We start from the raw sequence: 19,051 nt of genomic DNA, 5'->3' as shown, positions 1-19,051 counted from the left end.
CCCTTGGGCTGGGCATGTCTTACTGTGCGCCTGTGGGCCCCATGCTTCAGCCACTGCACCGGGGGGCTGGGCAACAGGAGCTGCAGCAGCTAACCAGGGCCCTGCAGGGAAACTGGGGCAGAGGGGGAGATGAGCAGGAGAGCTGGCTCAGGGGCAGACAGTGGGTATATACAAGACAGGAGGGGAGACCTTTGTACCAGCAGTGGGCACCTGATGCCCTGGGAAGGCAGCACCCAAATAGCTGTGCTGAAAAGAAATGGTTTGCTTCGCCCATGTGGGCGTCTGTAACTCACTGCCAGTGGACAGCACTAAAGTGCTTAGCCTGCTGCAAGGGCCTGCTCCACTGGAGAATGAAAACAGGCAGTGCGTTGCCGGGGCAGCCCCCTCTTGCCACGGGCGCATGTGGTAGCGGGGAGTGCGGGGGAACTAGAGCCTTCCTGCAGGGCTGATTATCCCAGCAGTGCCCACTTGGGGGCGTGGGGCTTCTGGGGGGGCAGCTAAGCAGGGAGGCTGCAGCAGGTGCCTCCTGATTTCATTTGTTGCTCTGGCTGGGCTGTTCCCCAGTCCCTGGGAGCTCTGGCACCATTTCCCCCTTTGGCTGACTCGTGTCTGTTGCAGGGAGAGCTCAGCTCCAGCCCTGGAGCAGATCTGGCCCCCAGGGCAGTGTGCCCCCACCAGTGCGGCTGGCAGAGATGCAGTGGCTGGCAACCATGTCATCCCCCCCAGCCCCTCAGGGCCATGAGAACAAGGGGAAGAGATGGTTTCCCACCCACATGTTGAGCTCAGGGTCCTTCCTGTCACAGGCGCAGGCAGGGCCTTGCGGGGGAGACAGGAAACCAGTGGTTGGGGCTAATGAGCTGATACGGCAGCAGGGCTGGGGCAGGCAGGAAAGGAGGCTGCAGTGAGCACAGTGTGGTGCTGGGAGGTGAATTCAGGGCCCAGCTGCTCAGCCCTGAGCAGGGTCTCTAAGCAGTAGCCCATGCCTCCCTTGCAGCCATCTTACTTCCCCGGTGCAGCTACAGTTGTTTAACCCCCTGGGCAAGTCTGTCCTGTCCCTCTCCTGGACCTGTTAGAGGATAACAGCTTTCTACTGCTATCCGCGCCTGTTCTGTGCCCAGGGGAAGAGATGTGTGGTGGTGGTTTGACCGGCCAGAGAGGGGAAAAAGAGGAAATGAGCATCAACCCCCAGCTGCTGTCTGTGGGCACCATCTGCCTTGTGCTCCCTACCTGTGGCAGCCGTTGAGCCGGAGGGGAGCTTGTGTGTGTGAGCTGATGGGATGGATATGGGATGATTGTGGGTCGTTAAGCCCCACTTCCCCCAATTCCTGGAGAAGTGTCCTGTGCTCCACCCCAGCAATTTCCCATAGGCAGCACCTGGAGGATCCTGGGCTTCCTCTGTGCCCTGCCTGTCTGCAGCTCCACCTTCTCCACATGGGCCAGGCTGGGCTGACAGAGGGCACAGCAGGTGGGTTGCACCCCATCCCCTACCAGTCACTGGTTCGAATCCAGCCCTGCTCGGGTGGTAGTGGAGTGCCCCTCTACTGGCTTTTGGACAACCTCCTTATGATGAGTTGGGTAGGCCTCAGTTCCCATGCCCTCAACCTCAGCCACTGCCCAACTGGGCAAAAATGCCAAGGACCAAGCCCCCTTGCCCGGATCTTGGGCAGGGAGAGTTGGCTGCCTGCCCTGGAGGTGAATGAAACCTGTGGCCTATCAACAGTTGAGGGCTCGATGCAAATCAGCTGATTAATTTGCATAAAGTGCCCCCCCGCCCGATGGGGGCTGCACAGCCCTTGGCTGCTCTTGCAGCTGCTCCCCAGTGCAGCGGACTGGATGGGCTGGCAGGAAACGCCCGCCCACGGCTGCGCGTCTCTGTTGCTCCCCGCCAGTCGCACAGTCCCCCACCCTGCCGGGAGCTGCCAGCTGCCATCACCTCGCAATGGTAAGGGCCCTCTCTAGGGGCTGAACCCCCACCACCACCCCCAGGGCAGGAGGGGGGGGAAACTCCGCCCTCTATCCCGGGGAGATGGGAAGCAAAAAGTTAGATAAGGTTAATGGGCTTCTTCCCCTGGCTCTGCCCTGGGCACCAGGCTGGGCCAGGTATGTTTGGAGGGAAACTAGGCAGGGGGCTGGTTTCAAGCCAGGATGGGAATGGCCTGGGGGAGCATGGGGGGAGGGTAGAGATGCATGACACACACCCCACCACCACCCCACCCCCCCCAACTGGGAACTCAACAGGGGCAGGGACTGGCCTGGGTCTGTATTGGCAATGGGTGGGGTGGGGTGGCATGGGGGGTGGGGCCCTCCCCATACAGGAGCATTGGCAAAGGGGCACAGTGGCTGCCACCTGATGGCCTCATGCCCCAAAGGGGAGGCCTGGCTGGAGCTGGAACTCTAGGGCAGTGGGATGGAGTATGGGGTATCCTAACCCCTCCCCCACCCCTGCCCAGGTCCTGCTCCCAACGTCTGACACTCAGCCCAAAGTTTGCCCCCCCCCCTTTCCCACCTAGGTGAAGGGACCATGTACCGGGGGGGGGGGTTGCCTGTGCCTTTACTGTGCCTCAGTTTCCCCTCTGTAAAATGGGAAGGAGATCTGTTCTTGGGTCTGTGGAGGAAACCGCTGTGTAATGGCCACTGCTGACCCTGCCATTCCCTGTGCCTCACCACAGGCAAAACCATGGGCAGATGAGCAAAGGCTGCTAGGAAAACCCCATCCAGAACAGCACGGGCCACTCTGCTAACACCAACAGGCTCCCACAAAACCCACTGCTCCCTCCCCTCCCCTGATCACTGGTCTGCTCCTCTTCCTCCTTCCCTGGGTCTCTGTTCATTTCCCCTCCCCTTGAGAGCTGCTGCCAGCCCTCAGGAGCTGCTCTGGAAGTGTGGGGGGGGCGGAGACGCTGTAATCCATAGCCCTGACACATGAGGGGAAGGTGCCGGTGCTTGTGTGGTGCTCCCCAGCTTTGACTAGAGGTGTGCAGTCTCTGTGCGGAGGGGGGGTTGTATTGGATGGGGGGGATTAGTTGGAGCAGCTTGGCAGGTTGTGATCTGGGGTACCCTGAGCCCTGCTCCCCCCCTCCAATGTATGCGATCACAGGACAGAGGTGCCTGCGGTGCATGAAGGCACCAGTCTGCCTGCTTTCAGGGCTGAGTTCTGCAGTAGCCGGGCAGCGGGGTGTCTTGCCCTGGGACGTGGCCACACTGTGGTGCCATAGATGCTTCAGGGGAATGGGCCAGGCGGGGAGATAACAGCCCTAGCATAGCTCAGCAGTGGCCAGGGTGGGCAGCTCCTAGTCGCTGTCGCAAAGAGAAGCTGTTGGCCTGAAGCCCAGCGAGCGCCGACCTGAGATGGGCGAGCGCCAGGCGGGGGTGCTGGGGCGTTGCTCAGAAGGCAGCGAGGTGGTTGCATGGCAGAGAGGCGGGTAACTTGGCGCTTCTGCTCCTGGTTGGCAGCGGGTGAAGTTTAGTCTCCCCCTGCCCAGGCAGACCACGAGCCAGCACAGAGCACCCAGCTCTCGGCTTGACAGCCTTCGGGCCATTTCCGGTCCATGGTCTGTAAAGACTCCATTTCTCAGCAGTCCAGCCCAGTTCTCCTCCTCCCCTCGGCCCCCTGCCCCCTCCTCCCCCCGGTGCTGCAATGAGTTAGTGCCGGCGCCGCCCCTGCCTCTCGGGCTGGCCGCATGCCTACTCCACCTGGCCCAGCAAAGGCCCGAGCCACCTAAGACAGGACAGAGCCCCAACCAGACTCGCCTGCCCCAGTGAAGACAGGGCTGCTGTTCAGTGAAAGCAGAAGTGGAGCTGGGCAAAGATCAATTGCCCCCTCTGCCAAAGTTCCTGCTAGCCCAGCCTTAGGCTTCCCCCATGAGCAAGGCAGCTGCCCAGGAGAGAGCTGGAGGCAGAGAGGCTGAGACAGGCTGGGGCAAAGGGGCAGTGGAAGCTAAAGTGATAAAGCCCCATTAGAGGTAGGCCTTCTAGGCCCGCAACCGTTACAACAGACCCCCTGCAGCCCATTCTGCCCCAAGGGGCAGCTCCACCTCCTCTCCTGGCCTCCCCCACAGCCCTCAGTGTTAGGGGCTCCTGGGGCAGCTGCCCCTGCCCCCCTCCCAAGCAGCTCAGCTTTTGGCCCCGCTCCCTTCCAGCCAGCTGGGATCTCCTGCCCCTCTGGGCACTGGCCAGGGCCCCGTGGGGCTGGTTGAGCCCCCGTGGCTGGCAGTGCGGTGGGCTTGGGGGCCATGGGAGCTCAGCAGAGCGGCTGCTGGGAGAGGGACACCATCCAGTCCCACCGGGCCTCTCAGCACCTGCACTGTTGGGAGCCCCACAGGCCCAGCACGGGTCAGGAGGGACAGCGGACCACCGACCCCCTCACCCACCCACCCACCCACCCACACACACACACACACACACACACACACCCCTTCCCTACTGCTCCATTTCATTACAAGGAGTTCTCCCAAGGGTAAATGACTACAAGTAGCAGGGGGACTACATCAAACCCCCACACAAGCGGCTCAGACTAAATGTACATCACAACGCCACAAAGCCAGTCAAGGACCAGACAAACAGCCCATGGCAAAACAGCAGAGTCAAGGAGGTGTTAGCAGCAAAGAGGCACCCTTTATGTCAAACCCTAGTAAGGCTAACAGGAACGAGAAAAGCGTTAAGTGTGAAAGTGTCGCTAGGCAGGCCAAAAATTGAGCCACAGCTTGCTAAAGAAGCAAAAAATAACAGCATGCTTTTTTTTGAAGTACGTCAGAAGCAGGAAGCCTGCAAAACAGTCAGGAGATGATAAAGGTGCTAAAGGAGAACTCAAGGAAGACAAGGCCATTGCAGAGAAGTTAAATGAATTCTTTGCATCAGCCTTCGCTGCAGAGGATGTGGGGGAGATTGTCCCATCCTACCCTGAAAGCTAGCCTTTTGGGGGGGAAATCTGAAGTACTGTCCCAAATTGATGTGTCAGTAGAAAAGGCTTTGGAACAAATTGATAAATTAAACAGTAATATGTCCCCAGGACTGGTTCTTATTCACCCAAGAGTTCTGAAGGAACTCAAATATGAAATTGCACAACTACTAACTGTGGTATTGCTTCAATCAGCCTCTGTACCAGATGACTGGAGGACAGTTAATGTAATACCAATTTTTAAAAAGGGTTACAGAGGCAATCCTGGCAATTACTGGCCAGTAAGCCTAACTTCAGTATTGGGTAAATTGGTTGAATCTATAGTAAAGAACAGAATTATTGGTAGAGTCAACACAGCTTCTGTAAAGGGAAATCATGCCTTACTAATCTATTAGAATTCTTTGAGGGTGTCAACAAATATGTGGATGAGGGTGATTCTTGGACTTGGACTTTCAGAAAGTTTTTGACAAGGTCCCTCACCAAAGGCTCCTAAGCAAACCAAGCAGTCATGGGATAAGAGGGAAGGTCTTCTCATGGATCAGTAACTGGCTAAAAGACAGGAAACAAAGGGTAGGAATAAATGGTCAGTTTTCAGAATGAGGAGAGGTAAATAGCAGGGCCCCTGGGGATCTGTATTGGAACCAGTGCTGTTCAACGTATTCATAAATGATCTGAAAAAGAAAGTGAACAGTGAGGTGGCAAAATCTGCAGATGATACAAAGTTATTTGAAATAGTTAAGTCCAAAGCAGACTGTGCACAGTTACAAAGGGCTCTCACAAAACTGGGTAGCGACTGGGCAACAAAATGGCAGATAAACTTCAGTGTTGACAAGTGCAAAGTAATGCACACTGGAAAAAAATAATCCTGACTAGACATACAAAATGATGGGAGTCTAAATTAGCTGTTACCATTCAAAAATGATCTTGGAGTCATTGTGGACAATTATCTGAAAACACCTGCTCAGTGCACAGCAGTGGTCAAAAAGGCTAACAATGCTAGGAACCAGTAGGAAAAGGATAGATATTAAAACTGAAAATATCATAATTACTATATAAATCCATGGTACACCCACAAATCTCAGAAATGATCTGGTTGAACTGGAAAACGTTCAGAGAAGGGAAACAAAAGATGATGGAGGGTCTGGAACAGCTTCCGTATGAAGAAAGACTAAAAAGTCGGGGGCTGTTCTGCTTAGGAAAGAGACGACTAAGAGGGGATATGATAAGAGGTCTAGAAAATGAATGATGTGGAGAAAGTGAATAGAAAAATGTTATTTAACCTTGCCTACAATACAAGAACCAGGGGTCACCCAATGAAATTAATAGGCAGTAGGCTTAAAACAAACAAAAGGAAGCACTTCTTCAAACAATGCACAGTCAACCTGTGGAACTCATTGCCAGGGGATATTGTGAAGGCCAAATGTATAACTAGGTTAAAAAAATAATTAGATAAGTTAATGGAGAATAGGTCCATCAATGGCTATTAGCCAAGAGGGTCACAGATGCATTCCCATTCTCTGGGTGTCCCTAAACCTCTGACTGCCAGAAGCTGGGACTGGACGACAGGGGATGGTTCACTCAATAATTGCCCTGTTCTGTTCAGTTCCTCTGACGCATCTGGCCCTGGCCACTGTTGACAGACAGGATATTGGGCTAGATGGACCATGGCCTGACCCACTATGGTAGCTCTTTATGTTCCTATTCCTTGCTCCTCAGAGCGCCCTGGCAACATGGGTGACCCTGTGCCGGCTGGCAGGGCCCTGCCTGGCTGGCTGCAGTTCTGGGAAGGGCTGCTCTCTGGGGCAGGGACAAGTGGGGCCCCAGCCCCGCAGTGTCAGCACTCTGGCCTGCTGCTCTAGGGAGTCAGGCTTGGCTCACACTGAGAGGCTGAGTTTGCTGAGCTGGGCCCAGTGCCAGCCCAGGGGGCTAGAGCTCGGAACAAGTGGGGGCTGGGCCCTGCAGCTGCTGCCAGCTGCAAAGCCACCTCTCGCACCACTGCTGTCACCTGCCTGACCGCAGCTTCCTGTTACCCTTGTCAGCCGGGTGAGGCCTGCACCCCCAGGAGCCACCCACACAGGCCATGTAGCATGTGATACGCACCACTCGCTGTCCACCCACCCCCGACACACACACACACACACCCCGACACACACACACACACACGGCAGGGTGGGGAAGCCACACCAGTAGAGCGAGACTCAGCCCCTGCAGGGCACTGAGAATGAGCTGAGCAGAAACCGCTCCCCTCCCCCGACACACACAGCCTGGCAACCGACTGCGAGGGGCGCGAGACCCAACAATGCACCATCCAGGCCTGCGCCCATCACCTGAGGGCAGGGGGGTAAGGCACCCCCCCACACAAGCACACGCACGTACACACACTCGCACACACACACACACACCCCCGCCTAACTCCCCACCTAGTGCCAACCCGCAGCCCCCTGCACCCAACTCTCCTCAGCCCTGCTAATGCCCCGCCAGTGCCAACCAAAGGCCCCTGTAAGCCGCGTGCCCCCCAGTGCCAACCAAAGGCCCCTGTAAGCCGCGTGCCCCCCAGTGCCAACCAAAGGCCCCTGAAAGCCGCGTGCCCCCCAGTGCCAACCAAAGGTCCCTGTAAGCCACGTGCCCCCCCAGTGCCAACCAAAGGCCCCTGTAAGCCTCATCCCCCCACACACACACCCCCAGTGCCAACCAAAGGCCCCTGTAAGCCACATGGCTGCACAGCAGCCTAATTAGCGCTCAGGAAACCCCCAGCCCCGGACCTGCCGTGGCTAGGGGAGGGTTGATCCAAACCTGCAACAGCTGGGGCGCCCCTCCCCCAGCCCCAACTCAGCCCCAGCCCAGACCTGCCTTGGCTGGGGCGCCCCTTCCCCGGCTCCAACTCAGCCCCAGACCTGCCGCAGCCGGGGGAGGGGCTCCCCTCGCTCGGCCCAAACCCAACCCCCAGCCTGAACCTGCCACGGCCCAGGGAGGGGCGCCTCTCCCCCACAGCCCAGGTGCTGCTGTGGGAGAGAGAGAGCAGGGGGAGTCCTCTCTCCCTGCCATAGCCCCAGAGCACCTTCCTGCACCCAAAACCCCTCACCCTGGCCCTGCTCCAGAGCCTGCACCCTCCCCTGCAACCTTCTGCCCCAGCCCTGAGCCCCCTCCCACACTCAGAACCCCTTGGCCCCCCCGCCCCACCACATGAATTTTGTTACGTGCACCACATCACCTCCATATTGGTGCGCATAACGTAAGATGGGTGGGAAAAATTAGAGGGAACACTGCTGCCAACCCACAGCCCCCTGCACCCACCTTGGGCTCCCCACATATACACCCTAATGACCCCCCCCAGTGCCAACCCACAGCCCCCTGCACCCAGTCCTGGTCTGCCTGCACACACCCAGCCTAATGGGTTCGCTGGGTGTCTCCCAGAATCAGGCTCTAGCTCCTGGAGGCCACTGAAGCCAAATCAGGAGATTTTTGGCCCCTAAAAGTCCAGCTGCACAACGGGGCTAAGGCAGGCTCCCTGCCTGCCCTGGGTCTGCGCCTTCCCAGAAGTGGCCGGCACATCTCTGTGGCCCCTTGGGAAGGAGGTCGGGGGGGGTCTCCGTGTGCTGCCCGCTCCCCGAGCGCTGACACCGCAGCTCCCATTGGCTGGGAACTCCAGCCAAGGGGAGCTGTGGGGGCAGTGCCTGCAGGCAGGGGAAGCATGCGGAGCCCCCTGCCCACTCCACAGGGGCCACAGAGACATGCCAGCTGCTTCTGGGAGCAGCTCGGGGCCAGAGCAGGCAGGGAGCCTGCCTTAGTCCTGCTGCGCCACTGACCGGGAGCCTTCTGACGAGCTAAAGCGCCGCCTGGCCGGAGCCTGCACCTCTCACCCCCTCCCACACCCCAACCTCCTGCCCCAGCCCTGAGCCCCAACCCCTCCCACACCCCAACCTCCTGCCCCAGTCCTGAGCCCCAACCCCTCCCACACCCCAACCTCCTGCCTCAGCCCTGAGCCCCCTCCCGCACCCAAACTCCCTCCCAGAGCCCACACACCCTCCTGCACACCAACCCCCTGCCCCAGCCTAGAACCCCCTCCTGCACCCAAACTCCCTCCCAGAGCCCGCACCCCTCACTCCCTACTGCCCCCCAACCTCCTGCTCCAGCCCAGTGAATGTGAGTGAGGGCTGGGGAGAGCGAGGGACAAAGGGAGGGCGGATAGAGTGCATGGGGCAGGGCAGGGTGGGGCAGGGGTGGGGAAGGGGTTGTTTGGGTTTGTGTGATTAGACAGTTGGCAACCCTACCCTCCAGTGTCAATCCACAGCCCCCACACCCAAACCTGGGCTCCCCCTCAGCCCTGCCTAACATCCCCCCATGCTATCCACAGCCCCCTGCACCCAACCCTGGGCTTCCCACCTCAGCCCTGCCTAATGCCCCCCAGTGCCAACCTGCAGCCTCCTGCACCCAACCCTGAGCTCCCCACATATACACCCTGTCTAACGCCCCCCCCAGCGCCGACCCGAGCCCCGTGCACCCAACTCTGAGGTCACCACACCCTAACACCCCACTTCACCCTCAGCACCCACCTTGGGCTCCCCCACCTCAGACCTGCCTAATGCCCCCCCAGTGCCAATCTGCAGGCCCTGCACCCAACCCTAGGCTCCCCCCACACACCCTGCCCAACACCCCCAGCCCTTGTTAATCTAAACTGAGATTCCCTCAGCACTTCAATCAAAAACACTGTTTTAAGTAAAATATAAAACAGATTTATTTACTACAGAAAGATAGATTTAAGTGATTATAAGTAGCAGGCATAGAGATCAAAGTTGAATACATAAGAAATAAAAAATCTCACAGTCTAAATTCTACAGACTAAACAAGATTTAAATCAAGCAGTTTCTCACCCCACCGGATGTTTCAGGCAGTTTACAGTTTTTATTACACAGGGGGAATTTGCTTCCCAGCCTGGGACCAATCACCCCCTTCAGAGACTTTGCTTTCCAAACGAGCTTCCAGGTGTTGAGATGTGGGAGGAGAGAGGCCAAGTGGTGATGTCATCAACCCTCACTTAGACTTTCTCTCCAGGTGCTAGAAAGATCCTTGCTCCGACATTGCGGTTAGGCAGCCCCCATTGCGTACGTGTCCTCTCTGAGGAGGCTCTGGGAGAGTGGATTCTTCTTGGTGTGCCATCAACTCCTATCTGGCTGGTCCTGATGTAAATTTGTCGTCAGGTGCTCCTTTGTTGCCACTGAAAGGCTGGCTGTGTGCGTGTCCCGCTTACCACATATTTCAGTACCAAACATACAGCAATACTTCATAACTTCACATGCCATGATAGTACAGACAATCCAACCGAATAGCAATGTTCAATGGATCAAGACTTTATAAATGATACTGCACAAGGCCTACCTTTTTTAAAATATCACCATCACCATACAGTGGTGAATATGGGGATCCAGGGTGCTACTTTGAGGTAGTTTCCCCTTCCATACAGTAGAACAGGTTTATTACGGTTTCTCTGCTGTGACAAGCTCCAAGTCTGTTTATAGGTATGAGCTGAAAAGCAGCATTACCACAGAGCTTCTTAACACATGGTTTGATCTTATTTACCACTCCGAGCATGTTCAAAAGCTTTTCCCAAAAATCATGCATATTGCACCTTTTCATCAGATTTACCATCAGCCCCAAATTCTTTATCACAAGGTTCACCATTAGCATCAAAATTTTTATCAGGAGGTTTAAGAGTAGCACCAAACCCTTTATCACAGATGGGCGTTTACAAGTAGCTTTGTCATACCCTGCCCTCTATTTAGACAGTCTGGTTTGTTCAACACCCATTGTGTCTTTCAACTCCTTCCTGAACCTTAGCATGTGTTCAGTTACTGGCTTTTCTTTCTCTTCAGTATGGGTTCTCAATTCATTCATATCTTTGAGGCTTTAGAATCATAGAATATCAGGGTTGGAAGGGACCTCAGGAGGTCATCTAGTCCAAGCCCCTGCTCAAAGCAGGACCAGTCCCCAACTAAATCATCCCAGCCAGGGCTTTGTCAAGCCCAACCTTAAAAACTTTTAAGGAAGCAGATTCCACCACCTCACTAGGTAACACATTCCAGTGTTTCACCACCCTCCTAATGAAAAAGTTTTTCCTAATATCCAACCTAAACCTCCCCCACTGCAACTTGAGACCATTACTCCTCATTCTGTCATCTGCTACCACTGAGAACAGTCTAGATCCATCCTCTTTGGAACCCCCTTTCAGGTAGTTGAAAGCAGCTATCAAATCCCCCCTCATTCTTCTCTTCCGCAGACTAAACAATCCCAGTTCCCTCAGCCTCTCCTCATAAGTCATGTGTTCCAGTCCCCTAATCATTTTTGTTGCCCTCTGCTGGACTCTTTCCAATTTTTCCACATCCTTCTTGTAGTGTGGGGCCCAAAACTGGACACAGTACTCCAGATGAGGCCTCACCAATAGAGGGGAACGACCACGTCCCTCAATCTGCTGGAAATGCCCCTACTTATACATCCCAAAATGCCATTGGCCTTCTTCGCAACAACGTCACACTGTTGATTCATATCCAACTACTTGTCCACTGTAACCCCTAGGTCCTTTTCTGCAGAACTGCTGCCTAGCCATTCGGTCCCTACTCCGTAGCAGTGCATGGGATTCTTCCGTCCTAAGTGCAGGACTCTGCACTTGTCCTTGTTGAACCTCATCAGATTTCTTTTGGCCCAATCCTCTAATTTGGCTAGGGCCCTCTGTATCCTATCCCTACCCTCCAGTGTATCTACCTCTCCTCCCAGTTTAGTGTCATCTGCAAACTTGCTGAGGGTGCAATCCACACCATCCTCCAGATCATTAATGAAGATATTGAACAAAACCGACCCCAGGACCGACCCTTGGGGCACTCCACTAGATACCAGCTGCCAACTAGACATGGAGCCATTGATCACTACCCATGGAGCCCGACAATCTAGCCAGCTTTCTATCCACCTTATCATCCATTCATCCAGCCCATACTTCTTTAACTTGCTAGCAAGAATACTGTGGGAGACCATGTCCAAAGCTTTGCTAAAGTCAAGGAACAACACGTCCACCGCTTTCCCCTCATCCATAGAGCCAGTTATCTCATCATAGAAGGTAATTAGATTAGTCAGGCATGACTTGCCCTTGGTGAATCCATGCTGACTGTTCCTGATCACTTTCCTCTCCTCTAAGTGCTTCAGAATTGATTCCTTGAGGACCTGCTCCATGATTTTTCCAGGGATTGAGGTGAGGCTGACTGGCCTGTAGTTCCCAGGATCCTCCTTCTTCCCTTTTTTAAAGATGGGCACTACATTAGCCTTTTTCCAGTTGTCTGGGACCTCCCCCGATCGCCATGAGTTTTCAAAGATAATGGCCAACGGCTCTGCAATCACATCCGCCAACTCCTTTAGCACTCTCGGATGCAATGCATCCGGACCCATGGACTTGTGCTCGTCCAGCTTTTCTAAATAGTCCCTAACCACTTCTTTCTCCACAGAGGGCTGGTCACCTCCTCCCCATGCTGTGCTGCCCAGTGCAGTCTCCTGGGAGCTGACCTTGTTCGTGAAGACAGAGGCAAAAAAAAACATTGAGTACATTAGCTTTTTCCACATCCTCTGTCACTAGGTTGCCTCCCTCATTCAGTAAGGGGCCCACACTTGCCTTGACTTTCTTCTTGTTGCTAACATACCTGAAGAAACCCTTCTTGTTACTCTTAACATCTCTTGCTAGCTGCAACTCCAGGTGTGATTTGGCCTTCCGGATTTCACTCCTGCATGCCCGAACAGAATTTTTATACCTTCCCTGGTCATTTGTCCAATCTTCCACTTCTTGTAAGCTTCTTTTTTGTGTTTAAGATCAGCAAGGATTTCACTGTTAAGCCAAGCTGGTCGCCTGCCATATTTACTGTTCTTTCTACACTTCGGGATGGTTTGTCCCTGTAACCTCAATAAGGATTCTTTAAAATACAGCCAGCTCTCCTGGACTCCTTTCCCCCTCATGTGATTCTCCCAGGGAATCCTGCCCATCAGTTCCCTAAGGTTGTCAAAGTCTGCTTTTCTGCAGTCCAGGGTCCGTATTCTTCTGCTCTCCTTTCTTCCCTGTGTCAGGATCCTGAACTCGACCATCTCATGGTCACTGCCTCCCAGGTTCCCATCCACTTTGGTACTCCACAGTCTGGTGAGGTAAGGATGTAAGGGGATTCTGCATTTTGGCTGGTCCTGTGTCAGCTGTCTCCCAACCTCAGTATGTCCATATGCAAGAAATCCATCTCCTCTTCTGGTTTTTACCCTGTGTTCCCCACTCCTAGCACTGGGAACTTCCCCACCCCCTTTTCTTAGGCATTCATGATTTGTGTCTCTAGGTTACAAGTGCTTGCTCATTAGTCAGACACACCTTTTTCCAGCAGCTCTCCGTCAGCTGCTTTTTGTGTCTTACCAGCCTCTCTCCTCTGCCAGCTGAGTGATTTGCATGCTCACAAACATTGCCTGGAAGGTTTCTGGACTCAGCTTCTTGGCTGTTACAGGGATGGGAACTGCATCTCGACTTGACTTTTCACAAGCATATAAAGATGGGTTTCCTAAAAAACTGGGACCTGGATTGGAGTACCTCCATCACCCCTTTCCCTGAGAAATTAGCTACGTGACTGCTATGCTCTGAAAGGCCAGTTACACAGTCCCTTCTTTGAACCTAAGTTACAGGCAGCATGCCTGGGTGCACAGATGCTGAATCAGCCACTCAGTCCTGGGCATCCTCTCTCAAGTGACCAGTGAGGCAATATCCATGTGCTCCCACTATTCTTTCCCCATTTTCCTTCTCTGGGGTCCCCTCTTGGACACATCTCTCTAAGCTCTCTAGAGCAGAATCTATCCCTTGTATAGCTGCAAAGGGCTCACAGCTAATGGCTGGAACAGTTTTCTCAGTGCCAGGCACTCCACCCCTCTCCCTTTCTGAAGAGGTGCTGCCATCAGCTGTGGTGCAGGAGCTGGTCTCAATCCCCCCCTCCCAACCCCCCCCCCAACCCCCCCCCCCCCCCCCCCCCCAGGAATCATATTACTTCCCTTTGCTGCAGAGGATTCAAAGAGATTTTCTCCCTTTCCTTCAGCAGGTTCTGGGATTATACCCTTTCCCCCTGGGGTCCCAGCAAAATATTCCTTTTGCTCCAGGCTACAACAATCTGAGCTATTTGGAAAAAATCATTGCCAGTAACCATGTCAATGGGGATATCATCCACTACTCCCACCTTTAATGCACTTTCTAACCCATCAGTTTCAATGTGCCTTATGGCCAAAGGCACAAGAGTCTAGAAACCTCCTACTAATAAAAGCTCTGCCATCTGTCCAAGCAATGTCTCATCATCTCGAATTACATTCGAATTAACCACAGAAATCTCTGCACCTGTATCTTTGCATCCTACATTTTCCCTGCCATTAATTTTGACAACCTTTGTGTGTTCCACGCCTGCGTCTGCAGAGGCCAGTCCCATAAAATCAGTGTGAAAAGAGCTAGGCGCCACAGAGGCTCCTGTGTGGAGGACAGCAGCATCAACAAGGGCTCCTTGCTGCCTGCTTCCTCCCCACACAGGGCACTCATTTCTCAGGTGATCAGTGGAATTACTATGATAGCACCTTTTGGGCTCGTCTAGTTTCACTGAAGGTTTGGGATGGGGATTAGAAGAATTGTTTTGGGATGGTGAGTGCCCAGCCTCCCACTTTCTTCCCAGGGGCAAAATGGGATTCTCCCATCCCACCAAGATTTAAACCCTCCACCCCAACCCTTTCTGTGACTTACTCTGAATAGGTTTCAGAGTAGCAGCCATGTTAGTCTGTATCCGCAAAAAGAAAAGGAGGACTTATGGCACCTTAGAGACTAACCAATTTATTTGAGCATAAGCTTTCTTGGGCTAAAACCCACTTCATCAGATGCATGCAGTGGAAAATACAGTAGGAAGATTATAAACAGAGAGAGAGAGAGAGAGAACACATGAAAAAATGGGGGTTGCCATACCAACTCTTAACAAGATCAATCGATTATCACTGCAAAAGTTTTTTTTCTCTTGCTGATAATAGCCCACCTTAATTGATTGGTCTCTAAGAGTTGGTATGGCAAACCCCATTTTTTCATGTTCTTTGTATATATCTATCTTCCTACTGTATTTTCCACTGCATGCATCCGATGAAGTGGGCCCCAGCCCATGAAAGCCTATGCCCAACAAACCTGCTAGTCTCGAAGGTGCCACAAGCACTCCTCACTCCTTCTGCTGATACAGACCAACACAGCAACTACTCTGAAACCTGTAGTTATATGGTGAGTTATGCTACTCAGACTGGAAGCAAATTTAAAATGAGCACAGAGAAAATCTCTTAACCTTAATCCATTCCTAGGCTAAAGGGAGCTATGAGAACTGGAAATTGTACAAACCCTAACAATCTTACACTCTTCACATCATTATCTATTTTTTTGCAATACAGTAGGAAGATAGATAGAGAACATGACAAATGGGGATTGCCATACCAACTCTTAACGAGACCAATCAATTAAGGTGGGCTATTATCAGCAGGAGAAAAAAAACTTTTGTAGTGATAATCAGTGGATCTCGTTAAGAGTTGGTAGGGCAACCCCCATTTTTTCATGTTCTCTGTGTGTATATCTTCCTACTGTATTTTCCACTGCATGCATCTGATGGAGTGGGCTTTAGCCCAAGAAAGCTTATGCTCAAATATATTTGTTAGTCTCTAAGGTGCCACAACTCCTCCTTTTCCTTCTACTCTGAATAGATGCCTGGGTCTGCTCAAAGCCATCAGATAGAGATGCCATCTCATCCAGTTTGCACGTTTTTATCGCACAGACACTGTTTTACATCATCTTTATATATGCCTAGGAAATGCTCCTGAGCAACAAGGTCAAACATTTGTTCAAAACTTTCAACAGCTTTCCCCCTGGCCCATTTTCCCATTAGATCTTTCATCCTGTTTACATATTCTCCGTTACTCATACCAGCATTTCTCTTAAGATTTCTAAATGTCACTCTGTTTCAGGGGTAATCGAAATCATTTTGAAAGGTTTTTTGAATTTACGGTAACCTAAAGCATCCTGAATTGGCATTTCATTGGAGTATTAAGAGCTTTACCAGTTAATTCTTCAATCGGGGAGGGGGGACGGAATTTCTTGTGATCAGGAATCACATGAGCTGCACACAGGCTCTCAAAAGTAGTAAAATATTCTGTGATATCACCCATCTCCTTATGTGCAGGACATAACTGCTCCCATTTGTGGATTTTTGGAGAGATGGGAATCAGTGGGTTTAGATGGTTCTGGTTCTGCTTTTCTAGCAAGTCCAGCTGGAGTTTTCAATCTCTAGCCTTCCTCAGCCTCCTTGTTTTTCAGCTCTAGAGTTCCTTGATGTCCTGTGTCCTCTCTGGCAGCCTGTTTCCCTTTCTCCTTTATCTCCGGTTCTTTCATTTTCAACCGATGCTCAGTTTCTCTCTTTTTCTGCTACCTGCAGTCTGTACAGCTCTAACCTGGCAACTGTGTCACTCACTCATTTTTATGCCTTTCTGCTCCTATTTCCCTTTCCCAAAATATGCAAACACAAAATAATAAACTTGTAATTCTTTCTTGACCGCATTGAAGCGGCCTTAAAGTCTCACTTAAAATCTTTACACCAGTGTCAGAAGTGCAAATCTTGGTCAGAACAAGCTGTGCATTTCATCCTGCTCATTGTGCCACAGAGACAGGATTCCTGGGGTATAACCTGGAACTTTGGGACCACTGTGCCCCCTTAACTCTATAACCTGGGCTGTTTCTCACAAGGCTATGCCAGTGACAAGCAGCAAACCCCTCCACCTACTGTGATCACTCAGCCAACAGCACGTTTTGCTCATCCAGCTAAACTGCATGAATGCTCTTTAAGTCACTCACGAATTGTACAAATCACCCTAGCCTCCAGCTTGCACCCCAGAAATATAGCATCTTACACTGCTCAAGACTTCCTTGGACAGTGCAAGCCCATTAGTTTGCCACTCCAACAAAGGGTAGTGGATATGCACCAGCCCTGTTAACCTGAGATTCCCCCAGCACTTCAACCAAAAACACACTGTTTTAGGTAAAATCTAAAACAGATTTATTTACTACAGAAAGATTTAAGTGATTATAAGAAGCACGCACAGAAAGCAAAGTTAGTTATGTAAGAAATAAAAAAACCTCGCAGTCTAAATTCTACAGACTAAGCAAGATTCGAATCAAGCAGTTTCTCACCCCACTGGATGTTTCAGGCAGTTTACGCTTCTTATTACACAGGGGGAATTTGCTTGCCAGCCTGGGATCAATTTCCCGCATTCAAAGACTTTGCTTTCAAAATGATCTTCCAGGTGTTGAGATGGGGGAGGAAAGAGGCCAAGTGGTGATGTCATTGACCCTCACTTAGACTTTCTCTCCAGGTGCTAGAAAGATCCTTGCAGTGACATGGAGGTTAGACAGCACCCATTGCATATGTGCCCTCTCTGAGGCATCTCTGGGAGAGTGAATTCTTGACAGGACCAGCCAGACATGCCTTGGTGGCCTGATATAAATCTGTCTTGTCAGTTTCTCCTTTCTTACCACTGAAAGGCTGGCTGTGCACATGTTCCACTTACCACATATTTCAGTACCAAACATATAGCAATACTTCATAACTTCACATGCCATGATAGTACAGACAATCCAACTGAATGGCAATGTTCAATGGAACAATGATACTTCACAAGGTGAAAAGGAGTACTTGTGGCACCTTAGAGACTAACCAATTTATTTGAGCATAAGCTTTCGTGAGCTACAGCTCACTTGGATGAAGTGAGCTGTAGCTCACGAAAGCTTATGCTCAAATAAATTGGTTAGTCTCTAAGGTGCCACAAGTCCTCCTTTTCTTTTTGCGAATACAGACTAACATGGCTGTTACTCTGAAACTTCACAAGGTGTACTTTGCATAAAACATACCACAACCATATCCCAGTAGTGAATATGGAGTCCAGGGTGCCATGTTACAGCAGCACAAAGCGATTGTGTTCAGCATGGGGAAGGGGAATCCACGCAGTACCAAGGTCCCAGGCATGCCCACAAGCCTGGCACACCTGCAGGCAGTCATTAACCTCCTCCCCTTCCCCTCCTCCCCCAGCACTCCGCCATCCATGCCCCACAGGGGCTGCTCTCTGCAGGGCTGGCACTCCTGCTGCTTCCGGGAACCGCGCTGGGCTCAGGCTCCAACCCAGACAGCAACTCCGTGACTGTGGTTCTCCTGGTCTTCCTGCTCCTGCTGCTGCTCCTGGTGCTGGCCCTGGCCTGGCGCAAGTTGAGCCATGATTCAGATGGCAGATATCACCCACGCCACCTGTGCCAGCCACACCGCCTGCTGGCAGCCCTGGTCAGGCGCTGGCATGAGCTGCGAGGGCAGGTGCCCCCTGAGAGGCACTGGCAAGGCGAGGATGAGGACGAGGACGAGGAGACCCTTCAGCGGGATGAGGAGGAAGGTGGAGGAGGGCAGGAGCAGCAGAGTGAGGAGGAGGGCACTGCTGTGCCAGAGGGGACCCCGCCCAGCGACGACACCGGGGGAGCCCTGGAAGAGGCAGGGGAAGCAGAGGGCGCCAGCGCTGGGGGCCTGCTCAGTGACCTGCACTCCTTCTCCGGGACGGCAGCCTGGGAGGACAGCACAGCAGAGGGAGGCAGCCGCCAGCATGTCACTGCCCTCTAGGGGAGCTGAGGGAAGAACACGGACTACAGGGGGGACTTCAGCCCCCCACTTGCTCACTGGGGAGCAGCTGGAGTTGAACAACTGCTCCCAGCCCACCCCCCCCCAAAAGAAGCTGGGATGAACTGCTCCCCACACCCCACCCCTCCCTGCAGAGCTCTCCACCCCTCGCCATGGGGCTGCAATGGGGCCCCCTGCACCCCACCACCCTCACAGCTGGAGAGCCAGGCCAAGCAAGGCAGGGAGCGCCCCCCACCCCAGACTCTGCATTGACTCTAGCACCCCTCTCCTCCCCCCGCTGCCTGCACCAGGATATGGGGCGTGACACTGTGGCATGAGTGTGTGGCTCCACTCCCACTGGGGAGCTGCTGATTGGCCCACAGGCAGCGCTACAGGCACCATTAAAGGGGCAGCATTGCTCACAACCTGGCACACTCTGCAGTTT

General features: G+C 53.0%; 1 protein-coding gene across 1 annotated transcript; it reads left to right on the top strand.

Moving 5' to 3' along the window:
- The first annotated feature begins 1,776 nt into the window (after positions 1-1,776).
- On the top strand, positions 1,777-19,031 carry LOC102936705 (protein tyrosine phosphatase receptor type C associated protein). Its single transcript, XM_027818252.3, has 2 exons — positions 1,777-1,942; positions 18,037-19,031. Exons 1-2 carry the CDS (start codon positions 1,940-1,942, stop codon positions 18,607-18,609), a joined length of 576 nt encoding a protein of 191 aa, XP_027674053.2. The 5' UTR covers positions 1,777-1,939; the 3' UTR covers positions 18,610-19,031.
- The last annotated feature ends 20 nt before the right edge of the window (positions 19,032-19,051 follow it).

Source organism: Chelonia mydas, chromosome 6, assembly GCF_015237465.2.
Source record: "Chelonia mydas isolate rCheMyd1 chromosome 6, rCheMyd1.pri.v2, whole genome shotgun sequence".
Classification (NCBI taxonomy): domain Eukaryota; kingdom Metazoa; phylum Chordata; order Testudines; family Cheloniidae; genus Chelonia; species Chelonia mydas.
This window is presented reverse-complemented; position numbering and strand designations above follow the sequence as displayed.